The sequence below is a fragment of the Ylistrum balloti genome, unplaced genomic scaffold (genome assembly GCF_031769215.1).
Source record: "Ylistrum balloti isolate Yb309-2 unplaced genomic scaffold, AGI_CSIRO_Ybal_v1 Utg370786, whole genome shotgun sequence".
Taxonomy (NCBI): Eukaryota; Metazoa; Mollusca; class Bivalvia; order Pectinida; family Pectinidae; genus Ylistrum; species Ylistrum balloti.
Window position 1 is genome coordinate 84574 of NW_026782459.1, and position 20767 is coordinate 105340.

Sequence of the window (20767 nt, forward strand, 5' to 3'; positions counted from 1 at the left end):
TAACAATAAAAGACATTCCTATTAGTTTCAGGCAGGAAGTGAAAAATGAAGTTTAAGTGAGCAGTACTACATATTAGCTTCCATGTTGAAGAAACAGGACTTTTAAAAGATGGACTTATTTCTTAATGAAATTTGGCAAGATCAACTGCTGTCTTCCTTAATCTCTGTTAGAGGTATCACTTCTGGTTTCTGTTCTCCCTCCACGGCCCGCTTCAGCTCCATTCTTCCTTTTCTCACCACAAACCATAACAATAGGAAAGTTATCAAAATCTAAAACACAAAACAGACAATAAAAACATTAGGTGGTGGAAAGAGTAAGCCTTCAAAACTGAAAAAGTATTACTGACATAATTTGATCAACAATTTCTAATAATTTATATCTGAGAATCTTGTAGTGGAGTACATCTGAGAATCTTGTAGTGGAGTACATCTGAGAATCTTGTAGTGGAGTACATCTGAGAATCTTGTAGTGGAGTACATCTGAGAATCTTGTAGTGGAGTACATCTGAGAATCTTGTAGTGGAGTACATCTGAGAATCTTGTAGTGGAGTATATCTGAGAATCTTGTAATGGAGCACATCTGAGAATCTTGTAGTGGAGTACATCTGAAAATCTTGTAGTGGAGTATATCTGAGAATCTTGTAGTGGAGTACATCTGAGAATCTTGTAGTGGAGCACATCTGAGAATCTTGTAGTGGACTACATTTGAAAATCTTGTAGTGGAGATCATCTGAGAATCTTGTAGTGGAGTACATCTGAGAATCTTGTAGTGGAGCACATCTGAGAATCTTGTAGTGGAGTACATCTGAAAATCTTGTAGTGGAGTACATCTGAGAATCTTGTAGTGGAGTATATCTGAGAATCTTGTAGTGGAGTATATCTGAAAATCTTGTAGTGGAGTATATCTGAGAATCTTGTAGTGGAGTACATCTGAAAATCTTGTAGTGGAGTATATCTGAGAATCTTGTAGTGGAGTACATCTGAAAATCTTGTAGTGGAGTACATCTGAAAATCTTGTAGTGGAGTACATCTGAGAATCTTGTAGTGGAGTACATCTGAGAATCTTGTAGTGGAGTATATCTGAGAATCTTGTAGTGGAGTATATCTGAGAATCTTGTAGTGGAGTATATCTGAGAATCTTGTAGTGGAGTACATCTGAAAATCTTGTAGTGGAGTACATCTGAATCTTGTAGTGGAGAATCTTGTAGTGGAGTATATCTGAGAATCTTGTAATGGAGCACATCTGAGAATCTTGTAGTGGAGTACATCTGAAAATCTTGTAGTGGAGTATATCTGAGAATCTTGTAGTGGAGTATATCTGAGAATCTTGTAGTGGAGTATATCTGAGAATCTTGTAGTGGAGTATATCTGAGAATCTTGTAGTGGAGTACATCTGAAAATCTTGTAGTGGAGTACATCTGAAAATCTTGTAGTGGAGTACATCTGAAAATCTTGTAGTGGAGTATATCTGAGAATCTTGTAGTGGAGTATATCTGAGAATCTTGTAGTGGAGTATATCTGAGAATCTTGTAGTGGAGTATATCTGAGAATCTTGTAGTGGAGTACATCTGAAAATCTTGTAGTGGAGTACATCTGAAAATCTTGTAGTGGAGTACAAGTAATAAAGACAGGTGTTAAGAGGGACATCAAGAAACAAAAGAGAAAAAAGGAAAATATCAAGATCCTCAGTGTTGTAATGAGGGAAGCAGATCTATCTGGTTTCTTCAATGTTACATCTTAGAGGACAAAGACGAAAATCTCAGATTCTGTAGGGGACCCCTGCTTAGTCTCCTCCAACAAATATGTAACTGAATTTGGCAAACCTAATTTTGGAGCTATCCATACCATATGGCAATAGAGAAACCATCCCCATCCACAAAGGGTGATCTGCAATTTGAGTTGCAGTCTTAATGACATGCAATGAGATCTAACAGATAAATTCTTTCTCCATCACCAGCATGAGTCATGTGTGGTAATAAGCCCACCCATACTTATTGTTGTTCAGTAGATTATAACCAACTTAACTGACATGTAATAAGCCCACTTATAAGCTTGACTTTCAGTTAGAGGTTAAGTATTGGACCCACTTAACTTACTGCTGGATATAGACCCGTTAAAACAACTGTCGATAAACTCTTGTAACCTTAAATGTAGAATAATAAATGATATAAAGTTATTGAATGGTAGGAAAACTTTAGAATCCCAATAGTCAAAAGGTACTACCAAAATTATATTTTAAATGTCTCATGGAGGTATTAATTCTTTAAAAAATCAAAATGATTTGCAAATGCAATTTGAAACATTTCACATTTAAAATTGGGGAAATATAAAACACAAAAGTCTCTGAGCTCACATTTACTTTCATATCAAAATGCTAAAATCTGTGAAGTAGGGGAGATAACTCTTCCTATCCTAACAGTTATGACCTACAGGACACAAAAATCAGCATTATTTAGTCATGCGATCAGGAGTGTTAAGATTCATTAATTCTATTGAACTAAATATTTGTTTTCAATCCAGAAAGATTTAAATACATTGTATCAGTCAATAACATCCAATCTCCACACTTTACCAGAACCTGCCTCATACTTTACATTAAGAGAAAAAACATTCTCTATTTGTCCAATATGTCCTATTCCAATAGGATTTCTTTTGCATAAACAAATTACAGTTTCTGTTTCATATCATATCCCCCTTTTCTTTTGCCATTTCTTTAACAAATTTTGACCTATATAAAATGTCTTAAAGAACAACTTCAGTACTAATACAACTGATGGTTAATTTTGATGGACAGGACATTTTGAAGCATCTATCTTTATAGTATCCAACCTGAAGTATGCCTCTCTCTAATTGTACCTTTTATCTTGTCTTAAGCCTGATATATCTTTTTGTTATGATAATGAACAGTTTAACCAATTCTTAACAACATGATTATTATGGTTTAATTTTTTAAATCCAATCCAATTTTCATCTTCACAGCTTCCCTACATATATATAGATGTAACTTAAAAATTCTTTGTGTATCAATAAGATATTTGGAAAAAATGAAATCAACACGGCAAATGTATTCTGCTTACGTTTTCAGGCCTAATGGTGAACGATAACGTTATCTCTCCTTCTCCTATGTATTATGCATGACGTCACAATGTTGTTACCAAGACGAAATAAATGTATCGCCTGAAGATGGCCGTTAGGCCTGAAAACGTTAGCAGAATACATTTGGTGTGTTAATTTCATTCTTTTCAAATATATATATATAACACACACACTATATAGCTAGTACCATATTTATCTAGCAGTAAGACTATGCCCAGTAATAAGCCAATCAACAGCTTTACAATAGAAATCCCAATAAGTGCTATATTTTCACTATCCTGTAATAAGCCTGTCTCCCTACTTCAAGTCAGAAATATTAAACATTGGAAGTAAACCTACCAACACATATTTGTTTCATACGAATGCCAGGCATTGCCTTATAGTAAACCTACTTAAGATTATCTGTTCCAAAAGAAATGTCACTATCCTATAATAAGCTACCAATATCAGTTTCAATAGATATGTCAGTCACTGTCCTGTAATAAGCCTACCAACATCAGTTTCAATAGATATGTCAGTCATTGTCCTGTAATAAGCTACCAACATCAGTTTCAATAGTAATAAACTACCAATATCAGTTTCAATAGATATGTCAGTCATTGTCCTGTAATAAGCTACCAACATCAGTTTCAATAGATATGTCAGTCATTGTCCTGTAATAAGCTACCAATATCAGTTTCAATAGATATGTCATTGTCCTGTAATAAGGCTACCAATATCAGTTTCAATAGATATGTCAGTCATTGTCCTGTAATAAGCTACCAACATCAGTTTCAATAGATATGTCATTTTCAATAGATATGTCATTGTCCTGTAATAAGCTACCAACATCAGTTTCAATAGATATGTGTCATTGTCCTGTAATAAGCCTATCAGTTTCAATGTCATCATTGTCCTGTAATAAGCCTACCAATAGATATATGTCAGTCATTGTCCTGTAATAAGCTACCAACATCAGTTTCAATAGATATGTCAGTCATTGTCCTGTAATAAGCCTACCAACATCAGTTTCAATAAATATGTCAGTCATTGTCCTGTAATAAGCTACCAACATCAGTTTCAATAGATATGTCAGTCATTGTCCTGTAATAAGCTACCAATATCAGTTTCAATAGATATGTCAGTCATTGTCCTGTAATAAGCTACCAACATCAGTTTCAATCATTGTCCTGTAATAATATGTCATGTCAGTCATTGTCCTGTAATAAGTTTCAATAGATATGTCTATTGTCCCAACATCAGTTTCAATAGATAATAAGCTACCAACATCAGTCATTGTCCTGTAATAAGCCTACCAACATCAGTTTCAATAGATATGCAGTAATAAGCTACCAACATCAGTTTCAATAGATATGTCAGTCATTGTCCTGTAATAAGCTACCAACATCAGTTTCAATAGATATGTCAGTCATTGTCCTGTAATAAGCCTACCAATATCAGTTTCAATAGATATGTCAGTCATTGTCCTGTAATAAGCCTACCAATATCAGTTTCAATAGATATGTCAGTCATTGTCCTGTAATAAGCTACCAACATCAGTTTCAATAGATATGTCAGTCATTGTCCTGTAATAAGCTACCAACATCAGTTTCAATAGATATGTCAATAGATATGTCAGTCATTGTCCTGTAATAAGCTACCAACATCAGTTTCAATAGATATGTCAGTCATTGTCCTGTAATAAGCTACCAACATCAGTTTCAATAGATATGTCAGTCATTGTCCTGTAATAAGCTACCAACATCAGTTTCAATAGATATGTCAGTCATTGTCCTGTAATAAGCCTACCAACATCAGTTTCAATAGATATGTCAGTCATTGTCCTGTAATAAGCTACCAACATCAGTTTCAATAAATATGTCAGTCATTGTCCTGTAATGTATCAGTTTCAATAGATATGTCTATTGTCCTGTAATAAACCATCAGTTTCAATAGATATGTCAGTCATTGTCCTGTAATAAGCTACCAACATCAGTTTCAATAGATATGTCAGTCATTGTCCTGTAATAAGCTACCAATATCAGTTTCAATAGATATGTCAGTCATTGTCCTGTAATAAGCTACCAACATCAGTTTCAATAGATATGTCAGTCATTGTCCTGTAATAAGCCTACCAACATCAGTTTCAATATTGTCCTGTAATAATATGTCAGTCATTGTCCTGTAATAAGCCTACCAACATCAGTTTCAATAGATATGTCAGTCATTGTCCTGTAATAAGCTACCAACATCAGTTTCAATAGATATGTCAGTCATTGTCCTGTAATAAGCCTACCAACATCAGTTTCAATAGATATGTCAGTCATTGTCCTGTAATAAGCCTACCAATATCAGTTTCAATAGATATGTCAGTCATTGTCCTGTAATAAGCTACCAGTATCAGTTTCAATAGATGTGTCAGTCATTGTCCTGTAATAAGCCCAGTTCCATTAAACTTTTTATAAGAGCCAATGTGAAATACCCCTGGTATTACCATCAGTTTCAATAGATATGCTAGCCATTGCCCTGTAATAAGACCCAATTTTCTTAACTTTAAATTCCTGGATATCACAATGATAATCCTACCAACATATATCAGTTTCAATTGAAATAAATTCTATCATATCCTTCCTGGTATTAGAATAAGCCTATTTCCTTAAGAAAAGATACTATGAGTCAAAAATGATATGATATACTCCTGGGCTTATTTATGGATAAATACAGTATACTCCTGGGCTTATTTATGGATAAATACAGTATATCCGTGGGCTTATTTATGGATAAATACAGTTTATCCATGGGCTTATTTGTGGATAAATACAGTTTATCCATGGGCTTATTTATGGATAAATACAGTAGAATCCTGGGCTTATTTATGGATAAATACAGTATACTCCTGGGATTATTTATGGATAAATACAGTATATCCGTGGGCTTATTTATAGATAAATACAGTTTATCCATGGGCTTATTTGTGGATAAATACAGTATAATCATGGGCTTATTTATGGATAAATACAGTATACTCATGGGCTTATTTAGGGATAAATACAGTATACTCCTGGGCTTATTTATGGATAAATACAGTATAGTCCTGGGCTTATTTATGGATAAATACAGTATACTACTGGGCTTATTTATGGATAAATACAGTATAGTCCTGGGCTTATTTAGGGATAAATACAGTATACTCCTAGGCTTATTTAGGGATAAATACAGTATAGTCCTGGGCTTATTTATGGATAAATACAGTATACTACTGGGCTTAGTTGTGGATAAATACAGTATACTCCTGGGCTTATTTATGGATAAATACAGTATATGCTATCCATATTTATTGATCATAAACAGACTTATAAACACTGTTTACACCATATGGCACATACGTCTATTATCCAGCATGTATTGTCATGACCAGTGGGACAAAAAATTGAAAGTTAAACAATCTTATATTCAAACATGGTTGACCCAAATACCAACGTGTATATGCATCATGTTCTCAAGTTTAATATAGCTTGTCATTTGGATAAATTCAATATCACAGCCATGGAAAACATATGATATACCCTGAATTACGACATCCTGCACAACGCAGTAAATGTGAAACTATGAAAGTATATTACAAATTTAAGAAACATGCTGATCTTTTTAGTAATTTTCAACCTAAAAAAATGTGAAACATTAAGTTAGATGAGACAGGATTTCAGAATACTCAGGGCTTGGCTATGACGGTTTTCATTGAATTTAGTGATTTTTAAGAAGATCTCCCCTAATATATAATATTTGTGTGCATGGCAGTCTGTCGTATTAAATTACATATGATATATATTATCACTAGATTAATATATTAAAATGTGTTTAAGTGAGATTTGAGAAACTTGTTTTTTCGAAAATTAAACACATCAAAGTTTCATCATTCATTGAACTACCTAGTAAGTACAGATAAACAATTTAAAACAAATGTTTTTAGAAAACACGGTGAGATTTATAATTAAACGAATAGATTTATCATTTAAAGAAAAATACTGAAAATTAATATTTTCAGAATCTATATTAAGCAGTCTGCTATATGCATAAATAGTTAACAGATCGTGTCGTAATTAAAATTACAAAATAAATAAAGCTTATAAATTTTATTATAATAAAGTATATGTTATCTGCTGTATATCAGTCTTTTGTAATATGCCTACAATAAAAATAAATATCTTCTGCACTCAAACTAAAGAGTTTTCTGCATTGTTGCTTATATATACCACAGTCAGAACACAACATTTGCCACGCTGTCTTCCCCAATGGAAACATATAAATTTCAATTGTTTTCAAATCTTTCTTATCACACCTATTGAAATTAATTCCCAATTTCTAATTACGTCTTGATCTCTTTAAAATTCAAAGTACATTTATTCGTGAGGGAGAAAATGCCATTAAAACGTCCGTGTTGAGAGCACGCTAGCCGTTCCAATGGCATGAGATGTTGAACACATCAATAGGAACTGCACCAGATTTCACACGTCAGGATCTGCCATCGTAATTCTTTACAATGCAGATAGAACTACTAGCTCAGACTTGCATGTGTTGCCTTTTGGATCTGACTGGAATCAATATCTAATTTATAGACTTTATACCTATCTTCCTGTGAGAAACAAGGATGGCTACCTGTGTGGACTTTAACTTACAGCTTTTCACTCCCATACTATCGTTTCATTATATACTTCATATTTCATTTACATCCAAAATACAGATAATTTTTCTTATTAGATAGAGTGATTATACATCAGATCTTGATATATTAATTATAACCAACTTGAACTGCTAATATATTTGAAATCTTTTTTTTTCTCTTTTCCTTTTGATGATTTTATCAAATCCATATTTTTCCAATATTTGTGTGTGGTCTACATGAAAATATTCAGATTTTGCTATTTCTATATTAAGATTACATAATTTCTTACTTTACTGAATTAAGAATAATTCATTTTGATGTCTACGGTAGAATAGAATTGTCTCTCTTTTTTTTGCCTCCTGTAAGATGTAATCATTAGTTTTACAGAAGTTTTAAAATAAACTTATCCTTCAATAGATATATCTGATCGTTTAATGTTTGGGGGACTTATGTAACCAATAAATGATATCTATGTAGTATCACTGAAGTTCTGAGACTTTCCAAACAATAACTGTGATGTATGGGATAATGGTGTAGCAGTAACACACTCGCCTGACTTAAACTTATCAACTATTGTATGTGAAGTTAGGTATTGAATCACCTGCCCAACCACATGAGATTTCCCTGTGTTCTCAGATTTCCTCCCACACTAAGATCCCTCATGCGCTTTCATCACGACCAACAAGAGTGATTAATATAAGTTGAAAATATTGTTTTGCAATTGTTATTAAAAAGATATGGTATGTATCAAAACTATTACACACCTTGGATCTGAAATATTAAGATTTACCTGTATAATGAATATGATATAGCCAGTAGTTTTATTGGAGTCATCGGACAGCACATCTTCCATGGACCGCACTGTTGTCCCCATATAACAGTTTAAAATGGATGTAGGCACCAAACCCAGGATGGACGAAGCTATATAGGTTAACAAGTGTATATCTGTCAGCTGCAATGAGAAAAAAAAAAAAAGAAAAAAAAAATTAAATTTTATGAATCACAGATATAATTATACATTTACTTAGATTTTAAACTTAAACAAATCTATCCAACTTTAAAACCAGTTTGTAATCACGTATCCAAATATATCTAAATTTGCTACTTAGCATATTTTATTGCTGACAACACTGCATTCTGTGGATATGCAGGAAAATTTTAAATAATATTTATTGTATAATTGCATTCAACCCTATAACCTTACTCCAAATACTTAATTTTGATAAATGGAAAGGTGTGCTTTGATTGAAGCTTGTGAAAGGGTAACTTAATACAGTAATCTTCATCGATATACCAACACAGGAGTTAGTGCTTCACCTCTGTTTTTCAAATATTCACTTACCTAGCCATTTCAAAATTATATGGGTGAAATAAGCAACTATTTTTCATTTCTCAAATTTGAAACAATTTCATTTCATCATGTCTTTGGATATTTCATTAAGAAACACCTTCCTGTTTAAGTATTATCAGCTGTGATAATGAACTTTTTTGTCAGGTTTCATAGTAGATTTTACATTGTAACCCAAAATCTACAACAACAAAAACATTCCATTAATATTAAGCTAATATAGACCCCCATTCTATAAAATTCTGGCATTTGTGGTGTTTTAGAGGAAGTTTGTTAAACAATTCTCAGAATTTGCTTTTGGAAAAATCTGCTGCGCTTGATTGCAGGTCTCCAAAAATCAGTTCAGAAAGCTTCTAACATCTTCTAAATAAATGTTTGCTGTTCAAGAAATCAAGGACAAGGAAATTAACCTATAAGTACCCACGTTAATGATAGTACATGTAGCTGTCCTGATATGGTAATGTAATTGCCCCAATTCCAATGTAAAACAAATTCTCACACTAAATGTTCATCACACCCTCCATAAAAATGAATTAATAAGTCAAAGGACAAATGAAAATGACTACATTGTGTCCCGAGGGTCATTATATATATTATGTGTATTGGTATGTTGATGATCTTCCAGATTTTTCTGCCATATATTGACCCAAAGTAAACCATCTTGTATGCAATGTTCTAGTAAAGCATAGAAATAATGAATATCTTCAGATGAATACCAGTCTCCCAAATTTATCATTTTTATCTGAGGACTATTGAGAACAAAGACCAAAAGCATTGCTGAATGATTTGTGTAGAAAAAAAAAGATTAAAAATTCCACTCTTGTGAGCAAAATCTTCCTTCTTGAAGTTTGAAAACAAACTTAGACACGAGGTATCCAAATTCTCAATTTTTCATTATTATTTTCATTTAAAATGCTTCTAAGTTGTGACTTTGACATTGCTGTTGATTCTGGAGTTTAATTTGTTGACAAGAGCATACCATTACACCAAATGTTACAGAAAGTCTACATGCTTAATTAGATATGACAGAGTTCCACAAAATAATTCATTTTTTATTTTTTCCTCCACCATTTGAAAATATTCACTACCATGTACAGTGTAACTGGGGACAGCTTCAGTTTGAAATTAAATAAATTTATCTTAAAACCATAACCCTCTTATCTATCCTACAATAAATCTATATGTACACTTAGGTCTGACTCAAAGTCAGAGAGTGGGCTTATTACAAGACCATGATATTGCTAGTCATTTTAGTAACAGGGAAAGATAAGACTTGGCTTTTTACAAGACAAAAAGCTCATAGTCAGATGAATAAACAAATGTATTACTGATCAAAGTTCATCTGAAATATCTCATCTAGAAACAAACACTGAATAATTTGCAATGGTAACATTATCAATATTGATTGAGATAGCAACTGATTAGGGCTATAAGGAAAACCAATAGCTTTAGATTGTCTCTCAGTTAAAATGTAATTTGGAATGACCAGGTTACAAAAATTATTTGCATATACAAATAGACTCGAGTATATGTATATAAGTAAACTTCAAGGTCTATTGCTATACATCATACTAAGGCTAGTTGCAGCATGTGACTATATTGTTGAAATTCATATTTTAATGTGGTCAATCTTGACCTAAAGATAGTGACCATTGTCCACATATGTACTGTGCACTCTGTTTCAGGTGGGTTGACATCAGCCTAAGGGTTACATTTGTACAAATTTATCATATATACTGCGTCTAAAAGTTTACCTTATTTATCCTGATTAAAGCCCTGAGATCAGTCTATAGACTCTGTCACAGTAAATCACCAACATTTAATAGTCAGAATATAGTTGATGATCTGCCCAAACCTGACTAAACATCATAAGCTTAAATCAATTAAGGTGTGCTTTTTATTCCCCTCCCCCTATGAAATCCTAGATAAAAGATATTTTTGGAAAAAGATATTGTGTTTAAAAAATTAACTGCTTATTTTACTCTATGTGTCCCTTTCATGTAATTTTACATGATACACATTGAAGGTACAGACATGAAACATTAATAACAAGCAGAAAGTTTCAAACAACCACAGAATCAACATTTTTACAACTGAAATAAATTAAATTGTTGAAATTAAAGTCTAGAAGATGAAATTCTTTGAGTTGGGCTGATTTTGATTGGTCAGTTCAGGTTGGGCAAACAATCTTATTTTTGGATTTATTTCAGCCTCAGTGCAATGATTAAATAGTTGATGAAAAATGTGAAACTTCATGAAACTTGAATTGATAAAGATTAATGGATGGGCTTATTACTGATGAGGTGAACAGCTTATTGTTAGTTTGATATCAAAATCTTGTATTACATTTTATTTCAAAATAATCATTGAACTATTTTCACTGTAATAAAAGATATTGCGACTGACATTTGAAAAATGTGGACTACAATAATTATACCCAGAAAACCATGTGAGAGTTAGAATTAGTTAAGAATGAGTCTTCAATACTAATGGTCATTTACTTCAAAGTGATAACTGAGAGCTGTGTCTCCCCAATACTGAAGAAAGCATCTGAAATTAAAATGGTTTCGATCAAATCTGAATGACCAGCAAATTCATTGACATTTATCAGTTTGAAAATGATTATATTACATAGCGAAAAACATGATAAATTTTAATTGAATAAGATACTACTTGTTACTTCTTTAAAATCTTTTCCGATAAAACAGCATAATGAATAAGTCATAAAGTTAATTAGTAAATTATCTATGGCTTAGAATTCGGCAAAAACAAGCCAAGTACAAAGATAGAAAGATATCCTGTTGTTGGCTTGTGTTAACAGTCGCAGTACAATAACTTAAAATAAATTGACAAGGTAAGTGATTTTCTTAGTTTACGATAACAGACGGACAGATAAGTGATAAAGATATTGTGACCTAACTACGTCAATGGCCGACACAAACTCTGCCGGTCTATTGATTTTCATGGTTGTTAATCTTTAAAACAACTGCAGGTGAGCCGAACACAACTACACAATACACAAACCTACTGATTTGCTGTGTGGAGGAAACAAGTAAAGGGTAAAGGGACGGAGATTGAATGACTTCAACAAGTGAGTCAGATGCCAAGGATTATTGGAAGGGGAGGTAACTGTTGGGGGGGGGGAAGGTTCATGCAGACAACATCCTATTTTGGCCCCGTTCCTTCAGACTTCTATAGGAAACTTTCACATAAGCCTCTTATAATTCATTCTGTCTCGTAAAAGGATTGTTGTTTACGTGTATGGTAGCAGACGGCGAATGAATGCATCGAGCACGATGTAGACAACAATGACCTCAGATCATTTTCTGTTTTCGCTCTTTATGGTCGCCACATACAGTATAGGTGTTAATACAAAATGCACAGTCTTTCTTGTTAACAAAAACATACAAAGTTGTAGGGATTTCCTTTATAATAGAGCTTAAAACATTTTCTAATAAATATATTCATACCTACATTTACCATTAATTCTGTATGTCTAGACTTATACCTACTAGTAATGATGTGCTAGCTTCTACTACTTAAAATGGCTCTCTCCTCTTAAATCTCTAAAACTTTCCACAATCATTAAAAGATATCACCATTCAGTTAAGTCTGTTGACTTATTGTAATATGACCACAGTAAAAAGGGAAATTCATACACATAAAAGAGGCCTTTAGGGGCTGTAAATAGTGCATATGTGTCATTTTAAATTATTTAAGCTAAACAATAAATATTTATCACTCAAATTTTGGAAAGAACTCTTGCATTCCATTCTTGAAAAGAAGATGAATTAGACAAGGCCGATCTGCAAAGATTTGACCATTTAGATTACAGCAAAGAATCCTGATCACTTTGAGTTTGAAATATTCATAAGATTTTAAAAATAAAAATCCAAGCTAACTATAAAGCAGTTTAAAATGTCATATCTAGACTGTCACAATCCTCGAGCCTGAGTCACTGGTCTTCTCTTGGCTTGGTAAATAGTTAAACTTCACCTTTTACAATAAAGCTCCTGTAAAATTACATATTCTAAAGAGGAAGAAATGCACTTCTAACTACAACTGACCCAGTTATAAATTATCAGGAATTGTATAAATATTTGGATAGCCATTATCATGCATATATTTGCCAGAAGCAATACATTTACAGTATATTCAATAAAAGCATTACATTATGTGGGCAATTTATCGAACAATTGTTACTCTTCTCCATCTATACTCACTGTGCCTCCAGGTTACCATTTGAACAATACTGATAGAAAATATCCACTTATACCTTATATATAACTGTAAACTGTCCATCTTTTCTACCAAGTAGAAACAATGTTACTTACTGTTGTAGTATTTCAACAACTTATTTGGTCATAAAATTCATCTTCAAGTAAATATACAGTAAATCTTTGGTCAGAAAAAAAAGAATATTCTCGAACCTGTTTGAATTAAATCTAATTATGCTTGTGGAAATAAATTTGACTATCAGAGTCGACACTGCCCAAAATGATGACAACTTGTGTTAATTATAATATGATTATCTTTTGAAACACTTACTGTACTACAATACATGTTAATTGACTGTTCAGAAATTTTAGGTATTATTTTGTTCTTCTAAGCCACGGTAAAAATAGCCGTCCGAAAAAAACACATCTTCTTGGGTAATGGCGGGACTTAGTTTTGAAATATCAGTCTACACAATGTGGATTGATACTTAATATGACTAAGAATTGCTAACATCTCTATCCCTTCTACAATTATCAGGATAGATATTATCAAAATCTGAAGTGAAACATTGCTGCTCTTTGACACTACACATGCCAACATACGATGATCTGTATATACTGATCGCTTGTAATAGAGAGTTGGGGCTTCAAGTTGTGTCAGCTGGCGTGGTGTAACAGCAAGATGTGAAAGAAATCAAACTGAATCAATGCTAATTAAGTGGCATGTGTGTGTATAATTTGATGGTATAAAATGCTTACGATGGTCATTTACAGTCTGCTACCCACAGTGTTTAACATTGATTTGAACATTGAACACATTGAGTGATTACTGCAACACCAATATCTTCATCAATGCTTATAAGCACAATCTCATGATATGATCATAATTTGAATTGTAAGTGAAACAAGATTTGAAAGGGTTCAACCTATCACTAGACAGAACATTGTTTTTATTGTAATATCACATACCTAACTCTATCTACCTGCCAATTCAAATTGATTGAGGGCTTCTGAAATACAACAAAACAAAACAAACCATTTTCATGTTCAGTGATTTAAAAGAATCAAATTTTGTTTCCACAAATTTATGAGCAAAAGATAAATTTTGAAAACACCATAGTGTTTTTCAAAAAGTTTGTGATTTTATTGATAACTGATTAAGACTTGTTGCATTTCAAAACATGTTTTTTTGTTTGTTTATTTGTTTGTTTGTTTGATAACTCTGACTGACTAGTCTGTATGATTTTTGGGTAGAGCTTCCTTAATGCAATATAAATATCATTGGTGTCTGAATACTTCAATGATCAGCCTTGTAAGAGCTTATATAACATAAAACACAAAGAAAAATCACAGCATGCACGATGAAAGTATCGGAAAATATGTATAAGCAAAAGAGTATGAGTTATATATTTGCATGATATCCAAAGTAATTGGGGTAAATGATTTTGCCCCAAAGACACATGAAACCTCAGGGCCTCTGATCTTGGCTTCCAGAAGAACACAAACCAGCTCTGATATGATCACTGAACCACACACCTGGGAACTTTCAGCTGACTTAGCTACTGGAGCTTTCTACAGAGTTATCATGTCTCCCTGTACATACATGTGCCCTAATCACAGGCTGACAAGGATGTATCTACTCATGTACAAACAAAGAGCTAATCAAAGATTACAAAGCTCACTTCAACATCTACCTCCGTATCATAAGCCCATTCAGATACATTACAATTAGTAGTCTTATATATAATACAGAGTAGTACAATTTGATTGTCCTGTAATAAACCCACCCTCTGACTTTGAGTCTGAGAGATTTCATTCCTTTCTCTTACATTGGAAGTTAACTTCAGAGGAAAACGTGATAAAATTAATTATCATTAATTAGACACAATTACTTCTAAATATATGATCACTTCATTATTCACACACCATATATCAGACCATATAAACCAAATTCATTAAAGATCTACGGAACAAGTTAACCGTACTTTTTCAAATATACTATATAGAGATAATGCAGTTATTGACCATTCCAAGTGGAAGTTATGCTCAGAATTCCCAAATGATTCGAAGTAGTCATTACAATAATGTTATACAACAAATCGTCCAATCAGTTGTCTTGTGTAGAGTTCATTATGACAAGCAGATCAATTGCCGAATTGTGTATGCAATCATTAAACAAAACTTCGTTAGCCAAACACAATAATATCCCACACACACCATCATTAACAGAGCAAGGTGTAGCAGTTTATGATTCTCTGGAGATTGGCCATGTTTGAACTGTGTAAACACAATTCCCATCAGATGTTACTAAATGAGCAGGTTTTTATTGCTACAGGTCTTAGCTGGAATAGACTTCCCATCTCTGAAATCACACAAGTAGTCAATACCTTAACCTCGGTCATATTCAAATCCTTGTCTTTGAGGTCTGAGCTTGATATTTTGGTCCTTCACACATTTTGAACCTTAATTTTTTCAAATACAGTCTGTGTAAGCTACATCCTATCTATTTCAAGAACTTCATTATTATTCTTTTTTTTTAAGTTGATATCATTCTAAACCAATATCTTAATTCCCTAGTCCAAATATTCCTTTGAAATCTTACAAAAATGTACAAGGCAGGTGTAATTTTAATAATGAAAAGAATGAAGTAAGAAATATCATTGAGTTGCTATGATTAGCTAGACAACTATTCCTATCCTATTACTATCCTGTCTTTATAATTTTAATGAAGATAATGTTGTACAATGATAGTTTTTTCTACCATAGAAAATGATCTCCTACATCTAATACACAACAACAAAACCCAATTGTGATCAGGGACGCAGCTGTTCAGATCAGCACTACTTTGACTAGGCTGAGTGACCACATCACTGTTTTAGTAGCCCTAAGTGGATGGTAGCCAGGGTTATAACATGCAACATAAGTATTGACCCTTCAATCTTATTGTCTGAATCCCTCTGTACTGTTACAAGACTGTTATTATGCAAGATTGCATTAGTTTGATGCTATAACCATAAACCGAAAGGTCACATTCTTTTGAAGCCAAAAGTTCACATTATTTTGAAATTAAAAGGTCACATTCTTTTGAAACCAAAAGGTCTCATTCTATTGAAGCCAAAAGGTCACATTCCTTTGAAGCCAAAAAGTCACATTCTTTTAAAGCCAAAAGTTCATATTATTTTGAAATTAAAAGGTCACATTCTTTTGAAGCCAAAAGGTCACATTCTTTTGAAACCAAAAGGTCTCATTCTTTTGAAGCCAAAAGGTCACATTATTTTATAGCCAAAAGGTCACATTCTTTTGAAACCAAAAGTTCACATTATTTTGAAATTAAAAGGTCGCATTCTTTTGAATCCAAAAGGTTATTCTTTTGAAACCAAAAGGTCACATTCTTTTGAAGCCAAAAGAAGCTAAAAAGGTCACATTATTTTACAGCCAGAGGTTATTCTTTTGAAACCAAAAGGTCTCATTCTTTTGAAGCCAAAAGGTCACATTATTTTATAGCCAAAAGGTCACATTCTTTTGAAACCAAAAGTTCATATCATTTGAAATTAAAAGGTCAAATTGTTTTGTTGCCAAAAGGTAACATTATTTGGTATCTAAAAAATCATATCAGACTAAAGCTGCTCTGCATGTTCACATCATTTTGTAAACCAATTTATAAACAACCAGCCGTGGAATCAAGGAACAGGTCAACACAATTAAGTTGTACATCTGGTTCACCTAGAAACATTGTTTTTCTGCAATCAAGCTTGGCATGTTACTGAACAGAAAATGAACTCAATTTATGCATTTCTTTATGTTTGATAGAAACATATGGCTTAACATTATGGCTCCATACAACAGACATGTGGGAATTTCAGTTCACCTTACCTACATTTGTTGATTAAGGCCATTTTCAGAATTAAACAAACTCCTGATATAGCAAAAATGGTAAAATACATGTACATATGGTCACATCTGGAAATTTAATCAAACTCTTTTATTATTGCTGGTTTGTGTACAGTGTTAAGATCAGTTCTACCAGTGTCTTTTTTTTTCTTGACAATCATGTTCAATATGATAAACTACCAGGTATTATATGATAATTAAAAATAATCAGAATTTAATCAAATAAGAAAATGAAACCAATCAAGTCCATAATTATAAAGACAACCAATTACAACAGTTTAAGATACAGATCAGTGTAATTCCTTATGTAAAGTTGTTTATCCAGAGATAATTAATATCAGTGGTATATTCAACAAGTAGATAATTAACAAACACCAATTAATACAAAACAGATTCAAAGCTTATAATAAACATTCAACAATTCACCTTATTTTCAATGCAAGAAACAGAAGACTTTAAAATGTTTTTCATTTAACACCTGAAAATTGATTATAATCAATAACAGATCAATTATCTGTATTCAATTGTTGAATAAGGAAACTGCATGAAACCTTTCCAATCAAGTGCTCAACCAGTCAACACTTACATTTGCAACCTCTAATTCAAATAAGGCAGGTAACAGGATTAATAGGTACAGAACAATGATACAAATTTTGCTTGTAGTTCTGCTGAAACTGCATTAGATATGGGTGGGCTTATTACAACACATGGGTTTTACCCGCTTATTGTCAGATCCATAAGGAACATTCCCTACTCTGTTAATACTACAGTCACACTAACACCAGTATCCAATGTCAAACTTTCATGGACTGCAAAGAAATCTATAAGGACTGAATATTTAGGAGACTTAATTTGCCATAGATGGTACCAGTGTCATCATTGAAAACTTTGTGGTAATTTGGTCTTCAGTCTTTATGCTCATAATTTTGGAACTACATGTACAACCTGTAAGTTATAAATGGCATTTGTTAAATAGTACAGGTATAAACATTCTGATGACCAGGACTCAAATTATGTGACTTGGGATTTTTTCGAATCAAGTAGCCATGGTTTGTTTACTGGGTTTATCGTCACAGACTATGAACAACCTGGGTCATTTTGTGGCAGTTTCCTTGAAGTAAGTAATGATAACCACACTGAACAACATACAAGAGTCATATGACATACCATCCACATACACTAGGGTAAAGTGAACCAAACAAGGCCCTTTCTCAGCCTTCTGAGAAACACAAACAATCAAAGATAGAAAGTGTCAAACACACCTCTGGACCTTTACGTTCTACTTGACTGAGATATCACAGCCTCTCGCCATCGGTCTTGTAACTTCACCACAAACAATTGTGAGAACACTGTAATACTCCAATGCCAGATCTCTTCTGGATGACTTTAATAATCTCTCAGAAAGATAATGTCGTCAATTTGTAGAAAAAATTCATGAAATTTCATTTACTGTTTTACTGGCAGCCTTTGCTATTTCAAATACCACCAGTGAAATCTGAGGAAAAACAACAAAAGCAGACTCTGTTAAAGATATCAAAACATAATACATAATCATGTACATAACTGCTCAAGCAGTAATCTTACTTTGGTGTTATTTACTGAAAATTGTGAGTAATGTAAAATAAGTAAATATACAGATTTGTATATAATTTACCAAGTATTACTGATGCGCAAATTCACCTTTTTGTTAATTTGCCAAAAAAGGGTAAATTATGTACTAAAATTTGTGCCAAATTAAGTACTTTACAGTATTATACAACAAATGAAATGGTTTCTCTGGTGTTTTTATATTTTGTTAGAAGATCTGGAATTGAAGGAAACAATAATACTACATTTAGCTTATAAAAGTACACCAAGAACTCCACTTTTTCACCCCCAATACTTTTGTTGATTTCTGATCATGTGAGAAGAATAAGATACGTGTGTGTGTTGGGTAATTTCAGGATATAGAGGTGGCTATTTCACCATTATCTTTCCGAGATTTTCTTAATTCTTTACATTCTCTATCCCTTCCTTCATACAATATTAACCATCCCTACCCAATAAAATGGCTAGTCTAGGCCATAGTACAAGGTAATGAAGCAGGTAGTTAATAGATATCTCCATACAATTCTCCACACCCTAAACTGTTATATGTAGGTTGTTAGGAACAAACCTATAAGACAAATGAATAATGTTGTCTGGCTGTACGAGTCAGATGACGAGCAATCAGGAAAAAATCTGTAATATCTACATAAATATTTTTTTCATTTGGCTTTGTAAGATACTAAGCCAGATTTTTACCATACATATATTTAATAAATAATGGGTGGTCCAAGAGTCTGAATGTCAAACTGTTTGCAGTAGTTAAATCCTAGAGTTAATCTGTAAGTGTATTCTGATCTTTTGTTATTCCTTACCAATAAGAGTGAAAGAATGGTTTTACAAATTTTACAGGATTTCCAGAAATCATACAATGATCCATTTAATAAAGCCATAACATAACATTTTTATCACTTTTTTCTATTTCATTTTTTAATTCATATTCCTGCACCTTAGACACCAGCCTTAACACGCCATTTTCCTGATGATGGCCAAATAGCAGACCAAAACACAAAGAATGTCAAAAGCACAAAACATCTTGCAATGTTGACATACCTTTACTCTAAACCCTAAAACTCATAAAGTCCATGAAAATGATAAAAAGATAAAAGCAGACATGGATTATAGTACCGTACTAGTGAATATTGTTAGCAGGATTTATCATCATAGTACTGTACTAGTGAATATTGTTAGCAGGATTTATCATTATAGTACTGTACTAGTGAATATTGTTAGCAGGATTTATCATTATAGTACTGTACTAGTGAATATCGTTAGCAGGATTTATCATTATAGTACTGTACTAGTGAATATTGTTAGCAGGATTTATCATTATAGTACTGTACTAGTGAATATCGTTAGCAGGATTTATCATCATAGTACTGTACTAGTGAATATTGTTAGCAGGATTTATCATTATAGTACTGTACTAGTGAATATTGTTAGCAGGATTTATCATCATAGTACTGTACTAGTGAATATTGTTAGCAGGATTTATCATCATAGTACTGTACTAGTGAATATTGTTAGCAGGATTTATCATCATAGTACTGTACTAGTGAATATTGTTAGCAGGATTTATCATTATAGTACTGTACTAGTGAATATTGTTAGCAGGATTTATCATTATAGTACTGTACTAGTGAATATTGTTAGCAGGATTTATCATTATAGTACTGTACTAGTGAATATTGTTAGCAGGATTTATCATCATAGTACTGTACTAGTGAATATTGTTAGCAGGATTTATCATCATAGTACTGTACTAGTGAATATCGTTAGCAGGATTTATCATCATAGTACTGTACTAGTGAATATCGTTAGCAGGATTTATCATCATAGTACTGTACTAGTGAATATTATTAGCAGGATTTATCATCATAGTACTGTACTAGTGAATATTGTTAGCAGGATTTATCATCATAGTACTGTACTAGTGAATATCGTTAGCAGGATTTATCATCATATTACTGTACTAGTGAATATTGTTAG

General features: G+C 32.6%; 1 protein-coding gene across 1 annotated transcript in view; it reads right to left on the reverse strand.

The window, feature by feature from the left end:
• Positions 1–141: 141 nt before the first annotated feature.
• Positions 142–20767, reverse strand: part of LOC132558387 (transmembrane protein 64-like) — a 33971-nt gene continuing 13345 nt past the window's right edge. Inside the window, exons 2-3 of the mRNA XM_060222936.1 lie at positions 8529–8690; positions 142–270 (exon numbers count right to left, since the gene is read on the reverse strand). Coding sequence (XP_060078919.1) covers positions 142–270; positions 8529–8690 — 291 coding nt within the window. The remainder of the gene's footprint in view (positions 271–8528; positions 8691–20767) is intronic.